This window comes from Eucyclogobius newberryi, unplaced genomic scaffold (assembly GCF_026437365.1).
Source record: "Eucyclogobius newberryi isolate DKJ021-1_F unplaced genomic scaffold, fEucNew1.0.hap1 SCAF_6, whole genome shotgun sequence".
Taxonomy (NCBI): domain Eukaryota; kingdom Metazoa; phylum Chordata; class Actinopteri; order Gobiiformes; family Gobiidae; genus Eucyclogobius; species Eucyclogobius newberryi.
The window spans coordinates 5,028,164-5,050,020 of NW_027316278.1; the positions used below are offsets into that span (position 1 = coordinate 5,028,164).

General features: G+C 44.1%; 1 protein-coding gene across 1 annotated transcript; it reads right to left on the reverse strand.

Moving 5' to 3' along the window:
• Window positions 1-401: 401 nt before the first annotated feature.
• Window positions 402-10,729, reverse strand: slc25a25a (solute carrier family 25 member 25a). Its single transcript, XM_072432603.1, has 9 exons — window positions 10,512-10,729; window positions 8,144-8,270; window positions 7,425-7,512; window positions 7,229-7,343; window positions 5,295-5,453; window positions 2,880-3,032; window positions 2,520-2,795; window positions 2,256-2,406; window positions 402-1,921 (listed from the first exon to the last, which is right to left on the reverse strand). The coding sequence occupies exons 1-9, from the start codon at window positions 10,671-10,673 to the stop codon at window positions 1,737-1,739; spliced, it is 1,416 nt and encodes a 471-aa protein (XP_072288704.1). The 5' UTR covers window positions 10,674-10,729; the 3' UTR covers window positions 402-1,736.
• Between the last annotated feature and the right edge of the window lie 11,128 nt (window positions 10,730-21,857).

A 21,857-nucleotide genomic window follows, 5' to 3' on the forward strand; every position in this document is an offset into this window, starting at 1 on the left:
GTTGACCACAGGTTCTAACACTAAACGAAGTCAGAATTTTAAAAACAGGAGACAACTTTAGATGGGACTTTAAGTTTCGAGTTAAAGAGCGTTTTTGAACAAAAATGACTAAAGTAACGATGATGGATGTGACAGTTTGAATCACTTTGTTAATTGGTGTAATTGTTTTGTGTAACACGTTATATAAACGGCATTAATCTGTTTTCATGAGCTAAATAAAGACTAAAATCCTCTTCAGGACTTTTACTTCAAACCACTGTCATCAGGTTTAAACACAGCATCAGTTTGACCCTTTAATGATCCTCTAATGACCATGAGAAACGCTCTGATGAAACCGTTTGAATAGAGCACAAAGACAAAGAGTCAGAACCGATTGAACAAGAGAAAATGTATTTGCATCAAAAATGGTCCATTAAAACTCTAAAATACTTTTCCAACAACAGACTGGATTTGACACATTCAAAAAGGATTAAAGTGCATGACGTCGACCGCGCCCGGCCCCTCCAGAGCCACGCCCTCCCGAGTACAAACGTGACAGTGAAACAACAGAATAAATATTGTGTTTTTTGAAGTGAAGTCATTATTTAATCCATTCATTTAAATAAAAGAAAACACAAAACCATCGTGTGAGCGTTTGGGATCGGTCAAAGTTGATTAAGACTGTCGAGGCGTAAACGTGTCAAGTTTCAGTCCGTTTAATAATGTTACTGAACGACAAACGTGTTGCCATGGCGACGCACGGTTTTAGCAAAGGTTTCGTCGGCAAATTGTGGCCGAAAATGTACAAATCTAATCAAGAAATGATAAAATCGGCGGGAAAAACAGCTGATTTAGAAGTGTAAAGCTAGAGACCGATCCCAGGCTTGTAACCATGACAACCGTCTCTTATTTTTACAGCTGCAGATTTCATTTAAGGCTCGTTTAAAAAGAGCCTTCCCTTTTCAGACAAACGAGCAGCTTTTCAAAGTAAAAAACATGAAATAATAAATACAGATGAAGTTCACATTCGTCCAAGTTTCCAAACTCACTAATGTGCAAATCCCTTCTCTATCGGGATCAAACGTCGGCACGGCAACGGGAAAAGGATCGACATTCGGTGCTTTAGAACCGTGTGGGGACGTGGCTCGTGTTTGGTCCATCAGAGTTTCGCTCGCGTCGGAGTAAAATATAAATAGCAGCGGCGGAAAAGCTAAACGTTTTCCACAAAAAACAAAAAAACCTGAGCTCACAGAGTCCATAGAACGTAGTGTTTCCTGTTTGACGGAGGCCGCCGCCGCCGGGATATGACGCGTCAGAACGTTAATATTGTACGTGATTAATGCTGAAAACGGATCAGAATCGACAATATTCAAGCGTCGATCAAATCCTTTCAATCCGTCAAAGATTCTGTCGGATTTTCACATTTTAAGGTTGAAATTGGAGCAAAAAACTTTGAGCCAAATTTTAAACCAATTTCCCTTTTTTAAAATCATTTGCTTCTCGCGTCTCATTTCCGTTCACGTTCTTCCTCGTTAACATTCCTCAGGAGTTTCACGCGGCGTGAACGGAAACAGGACACGCCCCTCGTCACCAGCACAGGTACGTTAGCAGCGGCGTCGACCTGCTCGCCCCGCCCACCTTGCCACGCCCCCCCTGTCCTTCAACATTCACAGAATGAGTGGAGCGCCATTCGAACCACTCCGGATTCTCTGGTCAAGCGTTTGTGGGCGGGGCCTGATGGGCTCTTGTGGGCGTGGTCAGCGGGAGACAACCCCGAGCTGCGTCTTGATGTTCTCGTACACCACGTAGCTGATGCTGACGGCGGGGATGACCTTCAGGAAGTTGGGGACGAGGCCGCGGTACAAGCCGGCCGGCCCCTCGCTCTGGACGATCTGCCGGAACAGGGTCGTCATGGAGACGCGGGCGTCGCCGTCGCACGCCGCTGCAAGAGAGAGGGAGGGGCGGAGTCAGTGCGGCGTCTAAACACTCTTGACTTTATTCTGTATTCATATTATCTTTATACCTGTTGAATGTATAAATTATAGTTTTACACCAATCAAGCCGGTATTTGTCAAATCAAATAAATGGCGACATTAGGAGTGTTTTCTGGGTAATTTCCTACTGTGATGTCATCAATTACAAACAGGAAGTGAAATTATAAACTTAAAATATGTGCGATTAATATAATAATAATAATAATAATAATAATAATAAGTTTTGAGTGTAATGAGTGGTTTGTCCTGCAGGGGGCGCTTCAGCCTGGGTCAGATCCTCACCTTGCGCTTGCATGCGGGTCCGGACCAGGGCCAGAGGGTAGGACGCCAGCTGACCACAGGTGGAGGAGACGGTGCCACAGGCCAGGAGCACGACCACGCCCGGGTTAGAGGTGGTGGAGCCGTACTGCTGCAGGTAACGGTTCTTCAGAGTCTGACAACCAGAGACAACAATCAACACCATGGAAACGACAACAGTTTGACACAGTCTGCTGAATGTCCTTCTCTCTCACCCCGTCGCCACCCTGCGATGCGACCGTTCCTCACCTCGTAGATGGCCAGGTCGATGCCGGCGTACGGGATGATGCCCAACATGTTCGGGACGTAGCCTTTGTAGAACGCCGAGAGTCCTTCCCTCTTGAGGATCTGCTTGGCGCAGTCGGCGATCCCGGAGTACTGGCCGGTCGTGCGCAGCGCCAGGCGAGTCTTCAGCACCTCCATCGGGTAGATGGTACTCTGAGCGATCACGCCCGCCATGGAGCCCGCCACGAAGCGCTCACAGATGCTCAGTGAGCCCTTCTCGCTGCCGATCACGCGCTTGATCTGAGGACGGGCGACAAAGACAAAAGTTAGACGAGACGTCGGCGAGGGGAAGACGTCGCCGGGTGAACGCGGGGCGTGTCGTACCTGCTCGTAGGCCATGAACTTGAGGGCGGACTCGGGGGCGATCTTCAGGATGTTGACGCCGTTGCCGCGCCACAGCGAGCGCACGCCGCCCTCTCGGATCATCTGAGTCAGACCGCTCATGAGGCACATGTTGTTGGTCCTGGAGCCGTACACCTGAGGGACACAGAGGGGGAGATGAGAATAAATAAATAAATAATATAATATAATATATATCTCACTGAACCACAAGAATGATAGTGTCAATCTGCAGGACACAACGCTGAAATGTGGTGATTGACAGCTGAAACATTGTGATTTTTAATTTTTTTTTTATTACTATTATTTTATCAATTTTGTATTTCATATTTTTTATTATTTTAATTATTGTTTATCACCATATATTTTATTATTATTATTTAATCCTTTTTAATATTTTTTTTTTTAAAGGATTCAAAATATATATTTTTTGTATTATTAGTAAAAAAATGCATGTGTCATTTTGGAGATGTGTGTATTTATTTTATTTAAGTATTAGTGACAAAACACTTTTAGTATTTAGACAGAAATTCTAGTTTTAGTCAATATTTAGGTTTTTAATGTAACTAAATCTGTAATAGATCTTAATTACGTCACATGTTGAGACATTGGCGACGAGTTGGTTCCCGGTTCGAGCCTCGTTAGTCGCCTTATTCGTTTACTCTCAGTTTAGATCATTTGGACAAAGCGGCGACGTTTAACCTTTGACCTCAGACAGTACTTTGACCTCAGACAGTACACACAACACAATCTGGAGCATGTACTTTTTAACTTTTCCTCCGCCCCCGAAACACAAAGTACAGTGTCGATAAGCCAACTGGGTCAAACGCTTCTGACCTTCGACCTCTGTAAACGACACATTACGACGACGCGGCGAGGGCATTGGACCCGCCCCCTGACGCACCGCCCGGGCCCCTGACGCACCGCCCGGGCCCCTGACGCACCGCCCGGGCCCCTGACGCACCGCCCGGGCCCCTGACGCACCGCCCGGGCCCCTGACGCACCGCCCGGGCCCCTGACGCACCGCCCGGGCCCCTGACGCACTGCCCGGGCCCCTGACGCGATTCCAGAAAGGGGCGGTGCCAGGACGGGGCGCGCGGTTGGTCGCCGCCGCCACCGGGTCATAAAGAGGGCGGGGTCATCATGGCGCCCGTTGAGTAATAGAAGTTGTACAAAGCGTTCAGACTAAGAAGGGCAGAGGGCGTGAGGGCGTGGCCACGGGGTGAACGAGGAACACGGCACTCGTTATGCAACAGTGTTGAAAGAGAAGCAGACGAGAAAAGATGTTTCTTTAACTTCCAAAACGACTTTTTAAATGATCACAATTAACAAATCACGATTCGTCAAGATCGTCTGAAATGTATTAAAAAGCCTTAATGTTCAACACAAGCGATCTGACAGTTTCAAACTAAATAAAAAGGTTAAAATGTGGCGACCGAAGGCGTCAGGAAGAATATTTAGCGTATTATTGACGATTTCATGAATTAAAGTGTGATTAAGCGACTATTTCTGGACTAAACGGACTAAAAAACATAAATAACTTGAATAAATAACTGAAAATGTGACAAAAGGCTTCTAATGGAGAAGATTTACACTTTCACTAGTTTGATCCTGGATTTAAAAAGTTTAGTCGCAGCAAAAAGGTTCATAATCCAGTTCTTTTAAACGTTCACGACTTTGTTTATTTGAAATGCTTTTCCTCGAGCTCTGAAGCCCGAGCCTGAGCGAGGGTCAATGACAAAGGTCACGGTGATGACCCCTGGAGCAGCGGCGATGAGGCCACTGAAGGCGTGTCCCATTACAGCCGTTTTCTAGGACTTTTAAACACGTAAGATGTGTTTTTATGTGTTAATTATGAGTTGACGGGATAAATATCAGTTTCACGAGGATCGAGTTGTCCTTTGTCAAGAAAAAAAAAAAAAGTTCAAAATTTGGGAAAAACTTACATTTAACTAAAAAGACTGTAAATGCCCAATGTCCAAACAGAAAACTGAATTTAAATGAATATTTAGCATTATTTGTATTATTATCGGCCGTTAAACATGTTCTTAAGCATTTTAATTTTGAAAACTAAAATGTTTAAAAAAAAAAAAAAAAAAATAAAAAAAAAAAAATAGGACTTTGCCACAGCCTTGAGGGACTCCTGAGCTTTAGGACATTTGTAATTCGGGAAAACTGGTCTCGCTCAGGGTTTTGAGCCATTATTGGGGGGGAAAAAAAGGAGAAAAATAAATAAAAATAGAAAAAATGTAAGTGCTTTTAATTGAAATGCATCTGCTTTTATTTGTGCTTAAATGTCTCTTAATTGCGTGAATGTGTCTGTGTTGTGTCTCATACATAGTTAGCCCCGCCCCTTCAGTCATGTTCTCGTGTGGCGTGTTCTTTGGCGTTCTGCCGTACCTGCATCATGACTTTGAGGCGGTCCAAAGGGGCGGTGCACGTCCGCGACACGGCGCCGGCTCCGCCTCCTGCCACCAGGTGTCTCCACCACATGCCCGTGGTCTTCTCCTCCAGCGTGAAGTCGTCCGGCACCAGCAGGTTATCGCCCACGTCAAAGATCTGAGGAACCAGCGGACGGCGGTCAAGCGCGGTCATGGCAACGGTGAACATGTGTCGACGCCCACAACTCTTTACATCACGTTTGAAAAATTTTGAATTTTTTTTACAAATTTTGGGAATTTAGGAGGCAAAGATGAACCAACAATCTTATCAGAGTGGAAATTTAGAAATAATAAATGAAAATAAAATGAAATAATGATAATAGAAAAAAAAGAGAAAGAACTGTCCATTTGGTTTGCTTCGCTTTGCTTTCTGTTAAAAGGATGGAAAAATACAAATGTCCTGCTAGAGATGTCACAATAACACATTTTATTGTTATGTGAGAATTTTAAGAATATGACCAAACAATGAAATCTTCATTTGCATCTTTCACAATGATTAAAGTTTGGAAATCAAACTTTCTGAATGAAAAACATATTAACAATCCCATTAAACACTGCTCACACTTTTTATTTATTACTTTTAAAGTTCTTACGCCGTGATCACTCAAATAACCTGATAATCCCATAAATTAAGATAAAATTATTGTGTGCTCTTATTGTTTGTCCAAGTTTTTAAACAAAGTAAGTGTAAAATCCTGTGTTGAATGCATTCGCTTCAGGCTCTGATGCTTTTACTTTGAAAAACACTTGATTTTTACAGATTTTGTGACATTCTGAGGTGAAATCACATCCTGTTCCACTTTAAACGTTTAAAGTATTTTTAAAGTATCTACAGTGGCACTTATAAATAACCCTCTAAACTTCAGACAGGAACACGCGCTGTACAAAACGTCTCGTCACATAAAAGTGCCACTGGCCTAATTATCTGCTAGAACATGTCCTGGTTTATTTCTGCTCTGGACCTTGGCACGGTTGCCGGCGGTTACGTAACGAGCCACCGCCTGCTCAGGTTTTAAAAGTGAACTTCAGACCACCTGCCTTTACGTAACGTCCAGAGCTAATCCTCGCGCACGTCAGCGGGATCAGGGGGTTATCGGAGCGTTACCGTGGCGACTGCTAACGGGGGTCAAGTGGTGACGAGCGAAAAAGTTTAATCGTGCGGCGAGACGAGGGCGTTTTGGGGTTGTATCGTCTCTTAAAAAAAAAAAAAAAAAAAACACGCTGTATCCAACAAATATGTAAACAGTCGACTGAAACGACAGCGTACGGCAATAATCTTGCAGCGCTAACGTGAAGTAGCTGCAGCGCTCGTGTTTATCTGGTTTAGTACAAGCGTTTGAGTCGTTCTCTTGTGTTTTGATGCCGGTAAAAACTAAATATTTAGCAGAGTTTATGACGTTTACATTTGTTCTTAGACTGTAGCAGATCTTAGACATTTTAGTTGAGTTTTAAGATCGTACAGGGAAAAATATGGACGTCAGTGATGTCATCTGCTTCGCCTCAGTTACAGCTTTAAAACATGTGAAATACTTATTAGTTTTTTCCCCTTTTTATACAAAACCTCAAACTCCATTTTAAAGTTTTTCTAATTTAGTGTTTGGCGCGATGGAATTTGTGGTAAATATTCAATTTTACAGAAGTCGAGATGCAGTTCATGAAGCAAATTTTCAATTAAAAAAAAGGTGAAGCAGAGCCAAGTTTTGAAACAGAATCCCTCTGTGATGTCATCAGTGTGCGACACAGACAGTTGACACGACACTTTTCTGTCAGTTTAAACCATCGATAGCCAAACAAAAAAGGTTTTACATGTTATTATTGTGTTTTACGTGGATTTTGGCCTTTGTTTAGCGCCTGGTTGCTAGGTAACAGCTGTGGCTCGGTGCATGCGCTCACCGTGGAGTGTTTCCAGTAGAGGATGATCTCGGGGATGTTGTCCGTCTCCTCCAGCGCCGCCGCACAGTCGCTCCAGTCTTTGTTGCCGATGGTGATCATGCCGTTCTTGTCCATGCTGCGCAGACAATGCGGGGGAAAACCTTTAGATCGGGTTTAATTATTCCACCTTTACGCCGCACAGTGTCACGTTCAGTACCTGTTCAGGGCCGCCTCAGCCTGCTGGAGGGAGACGTGGACGCCGAGGTCGCGGAGGGACTGAGCAAACTCTTCAGGATCGACGTGACCTGGAAGATAAAAACAGAAATGTCAGAAGAACAAACCAAGAACGAGGAGTTCCAGATCGAGGTCGAGCTGCAGACCAGGTTTAGACTTTAAGCGCTTCAAGGTTTGTTGCAGCTGCATTCCACGTCATATCACTGCACTCTGGTCAGGTTAAGTCGTTTTACGAGGACAATAAAGGCTAATTGCATCCAATTAAATTAATAAACTTGAATATTAAGTTTGCAGGAAGTGGATTAACAAAGAAACGGTTGTAAAACGCATTTGCTTCACTAAAAAGTCCTGGATTTGTTTAATTCAAGAGTTAGTAGCTTGGTCGTTCGGTCCAGGCCACGTCCACGCTTAAGAACCCTAGCCGCTCCCTTAAAGGGCCCCGTTGGCCGCTCCCTTAAAGGGCCCCGTTGGCCGCTCCCTTAAAGGGCCCCGTTGGCCGCTCCCTTAAAGGGCCCCGTTGGCCGCTCCCTTAAAGGGCCCCGTTGGCCGCTCCCTTAAAGGGCCCCGTTGGCCGCTCCCTTAAAGGGCCCCGTTGGCCGCTCCCTTAAAGGGCCCCGTTAGCCGCTCCCTTAAAGGGCCCCGTTAGCCGCTCCCTTAAAGGGCCCCGTTAGCTCGAGCCGTTAGCGTCGCAGCGGTCTGTACCTGCGTTGTTCTGGTCGTAGCTCTGCACCACCAGCTTCAGGTCCTTCTCGTAGTCCTGGAGGTAGTGGACGAACTCCTCGAAGTCCAGCTGCCCGTCGGCGCCGCTCTGCTCTGCCCGGGCACATTTCTGTGGAGGACAAACGTGGGCAAAGTTACAATCTGACCCAGTTTGAAACACAAACTGGCAAAGCCTGAAACGAGCCCATGAAGTGACAAACTCCTGCAGACTTTAGCTTCGGAGCAGGTTTGTGCAGGTTTTATGCAGAATTAAAACGGGATATTTTGTAAGTTTGTGGAGGACAATTGTGATCAATGTTGCAGCTCCGACGCAGCTGTAAATAAAAGGTTCACTTAATCTTTCATAAAGCAGTAAATCACTAATGATTCACACCTTTGGTCAGACATTCTTCCATTATGCAACTACAGTAACTGCTTCAACGACTGCAGTTTTCTAGGACACGCACAACCACACGTCGCCCTTTCAGACTCAGAATAGCTCCAAAAATGTTCTGAAACCAGAGTCGGCTTCCCCCGTAAACTTAAGAGGGTCAGGACCACGGCCAGAGTCACAAGACCAGGCCCTGGATCTGGTTCCAGCCGGACTGGACTTGGCGTAAAGGTGTGTGTAGAGAGCGAGAGAGGTGAACTGTGAACTCTGCCAATGAGGTCACAGAAGGACGCGGAGGCTCCAGGAGAACAAGCCATCATTTCTATATATGGTTCTATTTGTCGATGGCATATTTTTGGACATTTGCCACAACAAAAAGTGCCGATAGGATCATAAAACATCATATTTTGCAGTTAAATGTCAGCGTTAAGTCTTTTAAAGAATAAAATCTTAGTTATTGGAGTTGTTTCTTGCGATATAACTGACATGAATCATCTTAAATTTGAAGATGTACAAGTTATACAAGAACAGTTTGTGTTTTTAGATTTCTTTTATGGGCCAAGATTTTTTTTAAACACTGAAATGGCCAAAACTTGATCCAAACCGGCTAAAAATGCATGAAAAAAGTGCCACAAGTGTTCAATCATTTGCCAAAACGATTTAGCGTTGACTGGACAAGAACGTCTTGTCGTTTCTGCACAATAATGTTTGGAAAAGTAAGTTCATAAGTAAATTTTGAGCCAATAAACCCTGCAATTCCACGTAACGCAGCGTTCAGAGTGTGAACAGGAAAAGACCTCGTTATCTCTGGTCACGCCGCGTCTCAGGAGTCGTGATAAAGTTCCAGAGAAGACGACTAAACGTTCGTTCCTCTGCACAAACTGTCTGTGCGTCATGAAAAACTCAGATTTATCCAAAAACAAGACGTTCAAACACTGAAGCACGGATTCCAAGAAGCACAAATCCTCCTGCGACACAGTCTGACCTCTACCCTGTCTACGAAGGTTGACTTGAGCAAAATGAGAGGTTAAAGTCACTGTTTTTCACTTAAAATGTGAGTGAAATGAAAGCAGTGGGTTTGGCCAAACACATATCACAGCCATTTTAAGCCATAAATTCTATAAAACATTAAAACTAAAGCATATTCTTTTTGGCTTGGCAATTACGTAAAAAAACAAGCAAATCTACTTTTATTTGCATTTTTAAGACTCAAACTTGCACTTTCAATATCCAGAATTAGCAGCAGTTATTAAATTCACACTAGATTCCTGCACCAGACTTCCTCTTTACTGCAACGACACGCCTTTAGTCAGGCCCAGAAAGTTCCAGACTGGAGCATTCTTTTACAGCAGCACAATTCATGAATCAATAAAAAACACAATTTAACGCGCGAGACAAATCTGTGGGAAAAATCCGACTCAAAGCCACAAATGACGCAATAATTAAAACCCCCAAAATCCGTAACGAGGAATGTTAAGCCCAAACCCTTAAATACTTTTATGATTGTTGCTACATTCATTTTATTTATTATAAACCTTCACATTTAGCCGTGTTTTATTAAAGTGTCCGTGTGTACGTTGTGGGCGTGTTCATTCATAAAGTGGAATTCTCTCGTTCGGTCCGCGCGCGCCAACGTGAAAAAACGTCAAAAACACAATTTTTTCCACTCCACCCTCACAATAAAAGTACTTTAACAGATAAAATACATTTATTAAATACCGTTTATACGTCAAAACAGCCAAAACGTCACTTTTATTCCCATTTATCCCAGTTTCTTGCGTGCGGCCTACTCGTAAGCGCTCCGAAAAAAAGCCGGTGCTAACTATGCTAACAATGCTAACCCCACAGATCACCGGGACTAAAGAACCAAGAACGCGCTTGAACTAAAAGGATTTCCCGCACGTCGGTAATCAGACTTCAGCCCACAGCAACCGTGCGTTTTTGACGCGTTCGCGGAGGGAGAACGTTCGCAGTTCGTACCTGTCGCCACTTCTGGTACGTGGAGAACTCTTGCGACGGCAGGAACACGCTAAGCCGGTTGAAGAGCGACTTGAGCTCCGACGGAAGCCCGTTCGACTCAAAGTACTCCACTTCCACGGGGTCGGCGTTGGACACGGGCACGTAAAGGCACAGACCGAGCATCGCGGCGGAACTTCACAAACAAACCACAATAAATAATAAATAAATACGTCCGACGTTCCCGGTTTTTGACGCGGGCGGAACTGGAATGCCGGTGAGGAAGCGCCCGCGTGCTAAAGACTGCGCCGACGCCCCGCCCCGGAGCCGGAATGCGGGGGCGTGATTGGTCCAGCTGATAAGAAGGAAGGGAAAAAAAAGAAAAAGGAAAAGAAAGACATTGACGTGGTTTTTACTATGGGCCAATCACGAGCGAGCGTCATTGACCGGCAAGCCCCGCCTTCTCGAGAGGCGACGTCACAGGCTCGAGCCCTCGGTCTTTTCGCTCGCGGAGGAAAAAAAACACGAAATCGCTCGTTTTTTTGGGGTTGAACGTTTAGTTTGTCGCACGGATTTGACTCCAAAACGTAACGTAGACTTGTACAGCGCGCGAGCCCCCGCGGGGATGATCCGGTAACGGTTTAAAAGCCGCCAAAATCGTGTCACGCAAAAAGAAACGCGTGGAATTGAGTGATTTTATTTCAGGACCAATCAGAGCGTTTGATTTCAGGGGCTTAGCGAAGTGTGGACCAATCACAGCGCGCCTGTCGTTTAAAATCTGTGTGAAATTAAAAGGCTTGTAAAACACGTTGTTGTTGTTGTTGTTGATGGCTGTCATTAACGCCTTCAAAGTATGTGTTCTACGCTAAACCGTTTAAAAAACAAACAAAAAAACGAGAGAGAAAGATATATATCTTTAATCATTAATACCTTAATTAATCCTAGCCCTAACCCGTTGATTCAAGGCGGTATGGACGATTTTTCGGCGATTTGAGAACGCAGGCGGAAGTGCACATGCCACTCCCCCGTGCACATGCCACTCCCCCGTGCACATGCCACTCCCCCGTGCACATGCCACTCCCCCGTGCGGACCGATACAACACACACGTGCGTTTGTTTATTAGCGCAACGGAGCGCATCGCATCTCTCGTCTCCCGTAGATTTCTGTCCACTTCTGCGTCAGCTCGAACTGTCTTTCTCCGTCTTCATTTTGTCCCGTACACTGAGGGAACTATATTATGATAGATCCATGCGCTTAGGCACGCGGAAACGTGGGGACGAGCCTGACGCGGCTGCAGGTGAGCGGTAGGTGCGTTTTATGATTGATACGTGGCAGGAAAAATGATTTATCCACGCCACGAGGAAATATGATACAAAATTTGCTGAAAAAAATCGTCCATTCAACCTTTAAGTCTGAATCGTTAATAAGATATTCCTTTATTGTCCACACATGGGGAAATTTCATTGTTGCAACAGTAGATGCAGAGGAAAAGGACAGAAAACTCATAGGAAGTTTAAAAAACACTCTTAATAGAAGAACTCTTATAAACAAAACTCTTATAAATAAAAACTCCTATAGACAAAACCTCTCATCTCTTAATAAGGAATGGAGGGGAAAAATAAAGATAGAATAAAATAAAAACAGCGTAAGACAAAATAAGACTAATGATGATGGTAAAATAAACACTTTCATCAGTTATATGCACATGAATGTGACATTATTGCATGTGAGTATAACAGTATTGTGAGTATGACAGTATTGCACATGTTTATGACAGTGTTTGTTATAAAGTCTGACAGCAGCAGAAGGACAGAGTGTGAAACGTCTCCTTCACACAGCGAGGGTGGATCAGTCACTGAAGCTGCTCTCCAGAGCGGACAGAGTGTCCTGCAGGGGACAGAGTGTCCTGCAGGGGACAGAGTGTCCTGCAGGGGACAGAGTGTCCTGCAGGGGACAGAGTGTCCTGCAGGGGACAGAGTGTCCTGCAGGGGGCGACACTCATGATAATGACAATAATAGCAAAACATAATAGTATTAATGATGAAAACATAAATTGTATTAAGTCTGTATTAAGTTTGCATGTGGTTAAAATTACATTTTGCAACATTTGAGGCAGAAAAAACGTGTTGCTTCCATAAAATGAACTATATTTTGTTCTATTCTCAGCCTCTTACACGTGATGTGGCCTAAACTTGTGCGTAAAGCCGTCATGGGTCAGTCCAGGGTAAATGTCCAGACACATTTATGCAGAACGGACCTGGATCTGACCTGGACCTGACCTCGGTCTCATGACTGTAAAGTCCAAAGCACATTTTAGAAACAGGAGAAGGTGAAGTAACAGTCGACATTAAACCTGTGTCAGGACGACACTTTGTGGACAAGGTTTAGGTTTTAACTCCTGCTCCAGATTTAGTCTTGGTTTAGAGATTTAGAGGACGTATGACATAACCCTGTCCTCTGAGTCCAGACCATGGTCCAGACTCTCCCTCTGGCCTCTGACCTCTGACCTCTGACCTCTGACCCTGCAGCACGTCCAGGAAGAGCCTCCTCCGGCTTCAGCGTTTCAATCTTTTCATTGTAAAAACCTCAAACACAAATTAACTGTTTTTAATAATTTTTCAGTTTTAAACACGACCAGAACAGAACACGACCAGAGAAAGTGAAATGGATCAAAAGGCGACACAGATTGAAGTATCCATTTATTGAGTCAAAGGCTGGAGTTTCGAGGCCCAAACACTTTTTGATCCTGCAGAAAAACAAACTAAACTTAACCTTCACGTCTTGTTGAGACGAAGCCGTTTGTTTGTGCCGCTTTGAGTTTTGAGCGGCTCATAAAGTAATAAAGTTTGCGTAACAGAAGTTTACAGTCAACAGTGGATTTGTGTCGGTTCTTTTCACATGAAAAGGTTTGTTGTGGCGCAGCAGTTCTGAGAGACGGTTTTCCATCCGAGCGACGGCAAAAGCTTCAAGTTTAGAACAGAAATAATCACAGTTCTATTTAAAGACGAGGAGAGAGCCAGAGGGACATTTACCAAAGTCCTGACCTGGTTTAGTCCTGGTTTAGTCCTGGTTTAGACCTGGTTTAGACCTAGTTTAGTCCTGGTTTAGTCCTGGTTTAGACCTGGTTTAGACCTGGTTTAGTCCTGGTTTAGACCTGGTTTAGACCTGGTTTAGTCCAGGTTTAGACCTAGTTTAGTCCTGGTTTAGTACTGGTTTAGACCTGGTTTAGACCTGGTTCAGTCCTGCTTTAGTCCTGGTTTAGTCCTGGTTTAGTCCTGGTTTAGACCTAGTTTAGTCCTGGTTTAGTACTGGTTTAGACCTGGTTTAGACCTGGTTCAGTACTGGTTTAGACCTGGTTTAGTCCTGGTTCAGTCCTGCTTTAGTCCTGGTTTAGTCCTGGTTTAGTCCTGGTTTAGTCCTGGTTTAGACCTGGTTTAGTCCTGGTTTAGATCTGGTTTAGTCCTGGTTTAGACCTGGTTTAGTCCTGGTTTAGAAGAACTCTTATAAACAAAACTCTTATAAATAAAAACTCCTATAGACAAAACCTCTCATCTCTTAATAAGGAATGGAGGGGAAAAATAAAGATAGAATAAAATAAAAACAGCGTAAGACAAAATAAGACTAATGATGATGGTAAAATAAACACTTTCATCAGTTATATGCACATGAATGTGACATTATTGCATGTGAGTATAACAGTATTGTGAGTATGACAGTATTGCACATGTTTATGACAGTGTTTGTTATAAAGTCTGACAGCAGCAGAAGGACAGAGTGTGAAACGTCTCCTTCACACAGCGAGGGTGGATCAGTCACTGAAGCTGCTCTCCAGAGCGGACAGAGTGTCCTGCAGGGGACAGAGTGTCCTGCAGGGGACAGAGTGTCCTGCAGGGGGCGACACTCATGATAATGACAATAATAGCAAAACATAATAGTATTAATGATGAAAACATAAATTGTATTAAGTCTGTATTAAGTTTGCATGTGGTTAAAATTACATTTTGCAACATTTGAGGCAGAAAAAACGTGTTGCTTCCATAAAATGAACTATATTTTGTTCTATTCTCAGCCTCTTACACGTGATGTGGCCTAAACTTGTGCGTAAAGCCGTCATGGGTCAGTCCAGGGTAAATGTCCAGACACATTTATGCAGAACGGACCTGGATCTGACCTGGACCTGACCTCGGTCTCATGACTGTAAAGTCCAAAGCACATTTTAGAAACAGGAGAAGGTGAAGTAACAGTCGACATTAAACCTGTGTCAGGACGACACTTTGTGGACAAGGTTTAGGTTTTAACTCCTGCTCCAGATTTAGTCTTGGTTTAGAGATTTAGAGGACGTATGACATAACCCTGTCCTCTGAGTCCAGACCATGGTCCAGACTCTCCCTCTGGCCTCTGACCTCTGACCTCTGACCTCTGACCCTGCAGCACGTCCAGGAAGAGCCTCCTCCGGCTTCAGCGTTTCAATCTTTTCATTGTAAAAACCTCAAACACAAATTAACTGTTTTTAATAATTTTTCAGTTTTAAACACGACCAGAACAGAACACGACCAGAGAAAGTGAAATGGATCAAAAGGCGACACAGATTGAAGTATCCATTTATTGAGTCAAAGGCTGGAGTTTCGAGGCCCAAACACTTTTTGATCCTGCAGAAAAACAAACTAAACTTAACCTTCACGTCTTGTTGAGACGAAGCCGTTTGTTTGTGCCGCTTTGAGTTTTGAGCGGCTCATAAAGTAATAAAGTTTGCGTAACAGAAGTTTACAGTCAACAGTGGATTTGTGTCGGTTCTTTTCACATGAAAAGGTTTGTTGTGGCGCAGCAGTTCTGAGAGACGGTTTTCCATCCGAGCGACGGCAAAAGCTTCAAGTTTAGAACAGAAATAATCACAGTTCTATTTAAAGACGAGGAGAGAGCCAGAGGGACATTTACCAAAGTCCTGACCTGGTTTAGTCCTGGTTTAGTCCTGGTTTAGACCTGGTTTAGACCTGGTTTAGTCCTGGTTTAGACCTGGTTTAGACCTGGTTTAGACCTGGTTTGGACCTGGTTTAGTCCTGGTTTAGACCTGGTTTACTCCTTGTTTAGCCCTGGTTTAGACCTGGTTTAGTCCTGGTTTAGTCCTGGTTTAGACCTGGTTTAGTCCTGGTTTAGACCTGGTTTAGACCTGGTTTAGTCCTGGTTTAGACCTGGTTTAGACCTGGTTTTGACCTGGTTTAGTCCTGGTTTAGACCTAGTTTAGTCCTGGTTTAGTACTGGTTTAGTACTGGTTTAGACCTGGTTTAGACCTGGTTTAGACCTGGTTTAGACCTGGTTTAGTCCTGGTTTAGTCCTGGTTTAGACCTTGTTTAGTCCTGGTTTAGTCCTGGTTTAGTCCTGGTTTAGACCTGGTTTAGACCTGGTTTAGTCCTGGTTTAGTCCTGGTTTAAACCTGGTTTAGACCTGGTTTAGTCCTGGTTTAGACCTGGTTTAGTCTTGGTTTAGTCCTGGTTTAGACCTGGTTTAGACCTGGTTTAGTCCTGGTTTAGACCTGGTTTAGTCCTGGTTTAGACCTGGTTTAGACCTGGTTTAGTCCTGGTTTAGTCCTGGTTTAGACCTGGTTTAGACCTGGTTTAGTCCTGGTTTAGACCTGGTTTAGTCCTGGTTTAGACCTGGTTTAGACCTGGTTTGGACCTGGTTTAGTCCTGGTTTAGACCTAGTTTAGTCCTGGTTTAGACCTGGTTTAGTCCTGGTTTAGACCTGGTTTAGACCTGGTTTGGACCTGGTTTAGACCTGGTTTAGTCCTGGTTTAGACCTGGTTTAGTACTGGTTTAGACCTGGTTTAGTACTGGTTTAGACCTGGTTTAGTACTGGTTTAGTCCTGGTTTAGACCTGGTTTAGACCTAGTTTAGTCCTGGTTTAGTCCTGGTTTAGACCTGGTTTAGACCTGGTTTAGTCCTGGTTTAGACCTGGTTTAGACCTGGTTTAGTCCAGGTTTAGACCTAGTTTAGTCCTGGTTTAGTACTGGTTTAGACCTGGTTTAGACCTGGTTCAGTCCTGCTTTAGTCCTGGTTTAGTCCTGGTTTAGTCCTGGTTTAGACCTAGTTTAGTCCTGGTTTAGTACTGGTTTAGACCTGGTTTAGACCTGGTTCAGTACTGGTTTAGACCTGGTTTAGTCCTGGTTCAGTCCTGCTTTAGTCCTGGTTTAGTCCTGGTTTAGTCCTGGTTTAGTCCTGGTTTAGACCTGGTTTAGTCCTGGTTTAGATCTGGTTTAGTCCTGGTTTAGACCTGGTTTAGTCCTGGTTTAGAAGAACTCTTATAAACAAAACTCTTATAAATAAAAACTCCTATAGACAAAACCTCTCATCTCTTAATAAGGAATGGAGGGGAAAAATAAAGATAGAATAAAATAAAAACAGCGTAAGACAAAATAAGACTAATGATGATGGTAAAATAAACACTTTCATCAGTTATATGCACATGAATGTGACATTATTGCATGTGAGTATAACAGTATTGTGAGTATGACAGTATTGCACATGTTTATGACAGTGTTTGTTATAAAGTCTGACAGCAGCAGAAGGACAGAGTGTGAAACGTCTCCTTCACACAGCGAGGGTGGATCAGTCACTGAAGCTGCTCTCCAGAGCGGACAGAGTGTCCTGCAGGGGACAGAGTGTCCTGCAGGGGACAGAGTGTCCTGCAGGGGGCGACACTCATGATAATGACAATAATAGCAAAACATAATAGTATTAATGATGAAAACATAAATTGTATTAAGTCTGTATTAAGTTTGCATGTGGTTAAAATTACATTTTGCAACATTTGAGGCAGAAAAAACGTGTTGCTTCCATAAAATGAACTATATTTTGTTCTATTCTCAGCCTCTTACACGTGATGTGGCCTAAACTTGTGCGTAAAGCCGTCATGGGTCAGTCCAGGGTAAATGTCCAGACACATTTATGCAGAACGGACCTGGATCTGACCTGGACCTGACCTCGGTCTCATGACTGTAAAGTCCAAAGCACATTTTAGAAACAGGAGAAGGTGAAGTAACAGTCGACATTAAACCTGTGTCAGGACGACACTTTGTGGACAAGGTTTAGGTTTTAACTCCTGCTCCAGATTTAGTCTTGGTTTAGAGATTTAGAGGACGTATGACATAACCCTGTCCTCTGAGTCCAGACCATGGTCCAGACTCTCCCTCTGGCCTCTGACCTCTGACCTCTGACCTCTGACCCTGCAGCACGTCCAGGAAGAGCCTCCTCCGGCTTCAGCGTTTCAATCTTTTCATTGTAAAAACCTCAAACACAAATTAACTGTTTTTAATAATTTTTCAGTTTTAAACACGACCAGAACAGAACACGACCAGAGAAAGTGAAATGGATCAAAAGGCGACACAGATTGAAGTATCCATTTATTGAGTCAAAGGCTGGAGTTTCGAGGCCCAAACACTTTTTGATCCTGCAGAAAAACAAACTAAACTTAACCTTCACGTCTTGTTGAGACGAAGCCGTTTGTTTGTGCCGCTTTGAGCTTTGAGCGGCTCATAAAGTAATAAAGTTTGCGTAACAGAAGTTTACAGTCAACAGTGGATTTGTGTCGGTTCTTTTCACATGAAAAGGTTTGTTGTGGCGCAGCAGTTCTGAGAGACGGTTTTCCATCCGAGCGACGGCAAAAGCTTCAAGTTTAGAACAGAAATAATCACAGTTCTATTTAAAGACGAGGAGAGAGCCAGAGGGACATTTACCAAAGTCCTGACCTGGTTTAGTCCTGGTTTAGTCCTGGTTTAGACCTGGTTTAGACCTGGTTTAGTCCTGGTTTAGACCTGGTTTAGACCTGGTTTAGACCTGGTTTGGACCTGGTTTAGTCCTGGTTTAGACCTGGTTTACTCCTTGTTTAGCCCTGGTTTAGACCTGGTTTAGTCCTGGTTTAGTCCTGGTTTAGACCTGGTTTAGTCCTGGTTTAGACCTGGTTTAGACCTGGTTTAGTCCTGGTTTAGACCTGGTTTAGACCTGGTTTTGACCTGGTTTAGTCCTGGTTTAGACCTAGTTTAGTCCTGGTTTAGTACTGGTTTAGTACTGGTTTAGACCTGGTTTAGACCTGGTTTAGTCCTGGTTTAGTCCTGGTTTAGTCCTGGTTTAGACCTGGTTTAGTCCTGGTTTAGTCCTGGTTTAGTCCTGGTTTAGACCTGGTTTGGACCTGGTTTAGTCCTGGTTTAGACCTGGTTTAGACCTGGTTTAGTCCTGGTTTAGTCCTGGTTTAGACCTGGTTTAGACCTGGTTTAGTCCTGGTTTAGTCCTGGTTTAGTCCTGGTTTAGACCTGGTTTAGTCCTGGTTTAGTCCTGGTTTAGTCCTGGTTTAGACCTGGTTTAATCCTGGTTTAGACACGGTTTAGACCTGGGTTTAGTCCTGGTTTAGTCCTGGTTTAGACCTGGTTTAGTCCTGGTTTAGACCTGGTTTAGTCCTGGTTTAGTCCTGGTTTAGTCCTGGTTTAGACCTGGTTTAGTCCTGGTTTAGACCTGGTTTAGTCCTGGTTTAGTCCTGGTTTAGTCCTAGTTTAGACCTGGTTTAGTCCTAGTTTAGTCCTGGTTTAGTCCTGGTTTAGTCCTGGCTTAGACCTGGTTTAGTCCTGGTTTAGTCCTGGTTTAGTCCTGGTTCAGTCCTGCTTTAGACCTGGTTTAGTCCTGGTTTTAACCTGGTTTAGTCCTGGTTTTGACCTGGTTTTGACCTGGTTTAGTCCTGGTTTAGTCCTGGTTTGGACCTGGTTTTGACCTGGTTTAGTCCTGGTTTAGTCCTGGTTTAGACCTGGTTTAGTCCTGGTTTAGATCTGGTTTAGACCTGGTTTAGTCCTGGTTTAGACCTGGTTTAGTCCTGGTTTAGATCTGGTTTAGTCCTGGTTTAGTCCTGGTTTAGACCTGGTTTAGTCCTGGTTTTAACCTGGTTTAGTCCTGGTTTTGACCTGGTTTTGACCTGGTTTAGTCCTGGTTTAGTCCTGGTTTGGACCTGGTTTTGACCTGGTTTAGTCCTGGTTTAGTCCTGGTTTGGACCTGGTTTAGTCATGGTTTAGTCCTGGTTTAGACCTGGTTTAGTCCTGGTTTAGTCCTGGTTTAGTCCTGGTTTAGTCCTGGTTTAGACCTGGTTTAATCCTGGTTTAGACACGGTTTAGACCTGGGTTTAGTCCTGGTTTAGTCCTGGTTTAGACCTGGTTTAGTCCTGGTTTAGACCTGGTTTAGTCCTGGTTTAGTCCTGGTTTAGTCCTGGTTTAGACCTGGTTTAGTCCTGGTTTTAACCTGGTTTAGTCCTGGTTTTGACCTGGTTTTGACCTGGTTTAGTCCTGGTTTAGTCCTGGTTTGGACCTGGTTTTGACCTGGTTTAGTCCTGGTTTACTCCTGGTTTGGACCTGGTTTAGTCATGGTTTAGTCCTGGTTTAGACCTGGTTTAATCCTGGTTTAGTCCTGGTTTAGTCCTGGTTTAGACCTGGTTTTGACCTGGTTTAGTCCTGGTTTAGTCCTGGTTTAGTCCTGGTTTGGACCTGGTTTAGTCCTGGTTTAGTCCTGGTTTAGTCCTGGTTTAGTCCTGGTTTAGTCCTGGTTTAGACCCGGTTTAGTCCTGGTTTAGTCCTGGTTTAGACCTGGTTTGGACCTGGTTTAGTCCTGGTTTAGTCCTGGTTTAGACCTGGTTTAGTCCTGGTTTAGTCCTGGTTTAGAACTGGTTTAGTCCTGGTTTAGTCCTGGTTTTGACCTGGTTTTGACCTGGTTTAGTCCTGATTTAGTCCTGGTTTAGTCCTGGTTTTGACCTGGTTTTGACCTGGTTTAGTCCTGGTTTAGTCCTGGTTTGGACCTGGTTTAGTCCTGGTTTAGTCCTGGTTTAGTCCTGGTTTAGACCTGGTTTAGTCCTGGTTTAGTCCTGGTTTAGTCCTGGTTTAGACCTGGTTTGGACCTGGTTTAGTCCTGGTTTAGTCCTGGTTTAGACCTGGTTTAGTCCTGGTTTAGTCCTGGTTTAGACCTGGTTTAGTCCTGGTTTAGTCCTGGTTTTGACCTGGTTTTGACCTGGTTTAGTCCTGGTTTAGTCCTGGTTTTGACCTGGTTTAGTCCTGGTTTAGTCCTGGTTTTGACCTGGTTTTGACCTGGTTTAGTCCTGGTTTAGTCCTGGTTTTGACCTGGTTTTGACCTGGTTTAGTCCTGGTTTAGTCCTGGTTTTGACCTGGTTTAGTCCTGGTTTAGTCCTGGTTTTGACCTGGTTTTGACCTGGTTTAGTCCTGGTTTAGTCCTGGTTTAGACCTGGTTTGGACCTGGTTTAGTCCTGGTTTAGTCCTGGTTTAGACCTGGTTTAGTCCTGGTTTAGTCCTGGTTTAGACCTGGTTTAGTCCTGGTTTAGACCTGGTTTAGTCCTGGTTTAGTCCTGGTTTTGACCTGGTTTTGACCTGGTTTAGTACTGGTTTAGTCCTGGTTTAGACCTGGTTTAGTCCTGGTTTAGTCCTGGTTTAGACCTGGTTTAGTCCTGGTTTAGTCCTGGTTTAGACCTGGTTTAGTCCTGGTTTAGTCCTGGTTTAGTCCTGGTTTAGTCCTAGTTTAGACCTGGTTTAGTCCTGGTTTAGTCCTGGTTTAGACCTGGTTTAGTCCTGGTTTAGTCCTGGTTTAGACCTGGTTTAGTCCTGGTTTAGTCCTGGTTTTGACCTGGTTTTGACCTGGTTTAGTCCTGGTTTAGTCCTGGTTTTGACCTGGTTTAGTCCTGGTTTAGTCCTTGTTTTGACCTGGTTTTGACCTGGTTTAGTCCTGGTTTAGACCTGGTTTAGTCCTGGTTTAGACCTGGTTTAGTCCTGGTTTAGTCCTGGTTTAGTCCTGGTTTAGACCTGGTTTAATCCTGGTTTAGACACGGTTTAGACCTGGGTTTAGTCCTGGTTTAGTCCTGGTTTAGACCTGGTTTAGTCCTGGTTTAGACCTGGTTTAGTCCTGGTTTAGTCCTGGTTTAGTCCTGGTTTAGACCTGGTTTAGTCCTGGTTTAGACCTGGTTTAGTCCTGGTTTAGTCCTGGTTTAGTCCTAGTTTAGACCTGGTTTAGTCCTAGTTTAGTCCTGGTTTAGTCCTGGTTTAGTCCTGGCTTAGACCTGGTTTAGTCCTGGTTTAGTCCTGGTTTAGTCCTGGTTCAGTCCTGCTTTAGACCTGGTTTAGTCCTGGTTTTAACCTGGTTTAGTCCTGGTTTTGACCTGGTTTTGACCTGGTTTAGTCCTGGTTTAGTCCTGGTTTGGACCTGGTTTTGACCTGGTTTAGTCCTGGTTTAGTCCTGGTTTAGACCTGGTTTAGTCCTGGTTTAGATCTGGTTTAGACCTGGTTTAGTCCTGGTTTAGACCTGGTTTAGTCCTGGTTTAGATCTGGTTTAGTCCTGGTT